Here is a 4,516-nt window from a genome sequence, read left to right as displayed (position 1 = left end):
GGGGGGGGGGGGGGGGAAGAGAGCCAAGATATTGTTTAAAATGTATGACTATAAAAAAAAAAAGTTGTCTTAATCACCAAAGAATACATTGTGGAAGGCTGACAACCATTCATAAGCTGTAAAAAAGAGGAGTAGTAAAACCCATTTCCCGATAATAGATCCACGGCCCCTTAGTTGGAGGCTCCCAGCCCATGATAAATAGTAAGTAATACTTAGCGCCAGCCACTTGAAAAGGTTACTTGATCATTTACAGCAAAAGCTCTGCCCCAGCTGCCAGTCATGTAACAAAACCATCATGTTAAAATGCTATCCGGATCTTTCAGAGCTATGCCACTCAGCCCTTTGCTGGAGTACCTGGAGATATCTTTTGTTGTGCCCTGTTCTTTAGGCACTTAGTCAGAGATGTTTGCTGGCTTGATAGCCGTAGGCTTATTTTAAAATTCTAAACACCGGCCATAGCCTCTCCAGTGGTAAAGGCACTTTGCTATTTAGGGAAAAACTGCCTGGTTATAATAAAAAAGAAGGGGAGAAGAAAAGAAACCTAACAGGTGAGAAAAGGTTTTCCATTAAGTTATCAAAAAGTTGCACCATTTATTTATGTTGTCCAGAGTTTCATTTAAAATAGACAATGTAGGAACAACTCCCGTCAGAGCAGAGAGACTACTGTCAACGACTGGCTGAGAAACAGGAGGTGTCTGAAATCAATTTTGAGAGACAAAAGCATCTTCTGAATGCTCAGTCTTCGTCACACCTTCCGGCTTAATCACAACCCACCCAGGGCCTCCACGAGAGCTGGGGAGTTACTCAGAGAAGAAAAGGCCAAGACCAGACTCGTGTTTAGAGAGAAACACACGTGCCTCCAAGTGACCTGGCACATGAACGTTGGTCCTAAGGAAGAAGACGGTAGCAGGAGCCCCTGAAAAATATGATTTCTTAGGAAAAGATCCAGGATAATCTTGAATGGGGATCTGGGAGTAAAAATCTCACATATTCTTGAACAGGTGACTTCATTCACCGTATTTGAAACACCCGATCGATGACGGAGCATGGGAACAGCAACCCTCAAGATCAAGTGATCTTTAGACAGCAACCCGCTTTAGTAAAAAGGAGTTATCAGGAAGTTTCGGGCTTGAGTGACTGTAAATTTTAGGCTATTCTGTGTGATAAGCTGTTAGAGATAACCAGACCTTCCACATCTTTTCATTGCCATGGGAAGAGGACGTGGTCAGGATTTCAGGAACAATGTTAACAACCTTCCACCCCGTGCTCGCTCCTACCCAGGCTCCCTGCGCTTCTCATCGGCCTGCTGGGTTGCTTTGCCACACTAGCTCCTCCCTGCTATCAGATTCTTTACAGGCAGATATCCCCACTATTCTAACCCACACAAACACAGGATGTTCCTGGCCAGCCTGTCACCATTATCCAGCCTGTACGAAGGAAAAATCGGGGGAAGTTATTAACCAAACTCTGAGGCTGATGTGAAACAATGAGGGAACTAAGTTTAGCTGTGAAAGCAACCAGGATCCAGCTTTCACAAACCTGCAAGTTATTTATCTAAGGTGGGAAACATTATCAGAGGAGAACAATGCATGTGAATATACAGGAGAGCACGATCACGTGCAGAGAGCTCGGCTCCCAGTGGGTGTTCAGAGCCCAGGCGGAGGAGAGCTGGTGACCGTCCCGGCGGGGAGGGCGCGGGGCTGCGGGTGGCAGGTGCCTCACCCTCACCCGGGGCAAGAGACCCCGAGGGCAGAGTGACACCACTTCTGGTGGCGTTCGGCTAGTGAGAAAGGGGGGTGTAAATTGGGGTCGATTCTCGGGAATGGTCGTGGTCTCCCGGTGCCCTGCAGTGACTCCGGCCTGAAGGAGATGCAGAGGGAGCAGACACCCCTGGGCTGCCAGGGAGCAGAGACCCGAGCAGCTGTGCAGGGACAGAATTCGAGCTCTCCCTCAGTGACCTGTCACCGTGAGGAGAGGCAGGGCTGAACCCCGGCTCTCCGCTGCCCTGCCCTTTTACGCTTTCTAAATGCTGGAAGGGAACGTTGGGAGGTATAAAACGCTTCTGCTCGGACTCTGGAGAGTCCTTCTGCGCTTTGCGCTGCTGCAAATGGCTGCAGCACGTGTTCCCAAAGGAAGAATTATGCAGGTGTGTGAAAGGGGATTTTGTCAGGCCACGAGTTGTGCAGCCCTCACCCCTGATCTTCTGTTCATGCAAAAGAAACGGCAAAGCATAACCACCACCAGCCTCAAGCCAGGTAGGAAAGTCAAAGTATCTGAAAGTAACCGGTGGAAGACAGTGGAGTTCCCAGCCGGGCCCTTGGATGAGACAGAGTCTGATCCAAGCGACCTGCTTGTACCAGCTGCATCTCAAACTTCTCGGCATTCAATCGACACGGCATTGTCACGTCACTGCTTTTACCTGGGGGTGAAAAAGCAGCGGGGAGGGTCGCAGGTACTTCTCCTTTAGGGCACCCACAGGGTCTGTCACCTTCCGCTTCTCCACCCTGCTGGACAACAACACAGAGGGTTACATACCTTACAGGGCTACAGGCAGCAAAGAAAGAGCCAAAGCGTTTGCAGAGGTGTTTAAATTACCCACATGAGGCTATTCCTCTCCTGACACAAACGTCTTTCTTCCCCTTCTACTGGATACTACAAATTATGACCCACAAGTTACCCTGCAAAACGCCCTGGAAATGGTATGAAAATGGATTCCCCCCCCCCCCCCCTTGGGTATTAATTTTAGCCATCGAACTGAGGACTAAGAAAATATTTTGATCTTTCTACGTGAGAACTAATGCCTCTGCTACAGTGGTTTATAAGCCTCTGCTGTTGTGAAACGTGATGAAAAAAAACGGCATTTACAGCAAAAGCAGTATTTAAGTGGGAGAAGCTCTAGAGTCCACAGGATGGAAAAAAAAAATCCGTCTTTGAGAGTTTGCCTTTATCTCAAGACTTAACATTGGACCAGACTTTACAGCCCCAAGTGTGCTGAAACCATTAGGTGTTTCATATTTATTTCCTCCTTTGCATCTGAGAGATAATTTGCATTGAGTTTCTTTGGCAATCATACGTGGACAACAATTTAAAAAGTTAGGAACTGGTGGGAGATTCCTGAAGTGACTCAGGAACCCGGGTTGTTCTGATGTCTCCATTCAAATATTCCATGCTGAAGCACTTTCCCGTGCAGAAACGATCCTAACGTTAGGGCTCCTAGTTTTGAAAATATTGGATTTGCTTTCACAAAATATTCTACTTGCAGGGAAAACCGTGGTATGGAGTCATCGAAAAGAGAAACTGAAATATCCTCTATGGGGAAAAAAGTGTTGTGAAAGTAACTCCAATAGACGTAGCTGCATCTTTAAATTACTGGAATAGAGTCTATCTCGGCTAAACCAGTATAAATCCAGTAGTAAGGGTAATTTTAACTACGTTAGTCCAGCATCAGTGAGAGCAAATTATTTTGCTGCATTTCGGCTGACTGGCGTGTGGATCAAATTACCAAAGAGTTTAAAAGAAGAGTCACGCCGAGTGCTATTTAGCGAACTGGATTTAATCTGCATTTAATTTTTTCTTAGGTAGAAGAAAAGAGCTGGATTTGAAATGCAGTCAGAATTACTGCGCTGTGGAGGGTACGTGCTTTACGGGCATGAGTTCTCGGAAAAACAACAGTCTGTAAAACAATACGTAAAGAGCTTCTCCCTGACACGAGGTAAAACTGCAAACCGGCGTGAGCGACACCCCCTTTTCCTCTCCGTGACGCGCTGGAATCAGCTGCGATGCCCAGGGAAGTGCCCCCAGACCTCTCGAGAGAGCCCCCACCTGCACCAGAAACGTAAAACCTCGGCGGAGCGACAGCGTTTCCCGCAGCTCGACCGTCGCCCGGCGTCGGGTCACGACAACACAACAAACGCACAAACGCCCTCGTCAGAGCTGGATTCCGCAGTGCGCAGAGGATTAAGCCGATCTTTTCAGCCCAGTGCCTGAGAACGTTACCTTAACAAGGCTGAGCTAAAAACTGCACTGATTTCAGGCTGTCTGGCTGCATTAAATTATATCACCAGGAGAAAATGTCAAGGATTTAAGCGGCCTTTGGGAGAAAAATGAGGGAGCCAAATGATGTGAGAGAGTCTGATAAAGAGAAGTTTAGAAACAAAATATTGCCATATTTTTTAAGCTGGGACTTGGAAGCTCTGCTGTTTAGCTCATTACATCAGAAGTCTGATTCGCAAGCAACTCCACCACTGACTTTCTATTTTAATATATTACTAAAACTATATGCGTCCCCTGGAATGCAACAAACGATGCCCCCATCCTTCACTTCCATCTGTCTTCTGGACCTTTACGGTTTTCCCGAGGCTGCTATTTTAATTGGCAATGGCTTTTTCAACCCATGTTATTTTAACATTCCTACTGAGAATGCCCGGAGGTGGCAGGATCCTAAGCTATCTCGAAGCTTTTGCCTTTCTATCCCGTTTAGTTCATGTCTTTTTTTTTTTTTTTTTTTTTTTTTTTT

At 46.7% G+C, this 4,516-nt stretch overlaps 1 protein-coding gene across 1 annotated transcript in view; it reads right to left on the bottom strand.

Annotated features, from left to right (window-relative positions):
• PRDM16 (PR/SET domain 16) overlaps nt 1-4,516 on the bottom strand; it is a 257,410-nt gene that overhangs the window by 17,188 nt on the left and 235,706 nt on the right. Inside the window, exon 10 of the mRNA XM_026862888.1 lies at nt 2,420-2,507. Within this exon, the coding sequence (XP_026718689.1) occupies nt 2,420-2,507 (88 nt within the window). The remainder of the gene's footprint in view (nt 1-2,419; nt 2,508-4,516) is intronic.

This window comes from Athene cunicularia (assembly GCF_003259725.1).
Source record: "Athene cunicularia isolate RWA chromosome 21 unlocalized genomic scaffold, athCun1 chr21_part1, whole genome shotgun sequence".
NCBI classification, from domain to species: domain Eukaryota; kingdom Metazoa; phylum Chordata; class Aves; order Strigiformes; family Strigidae; genus Athene; species Athene cunicularia.
This window is presented reverse-complemented; position numbering and strand designations above follow the sequence as displayed.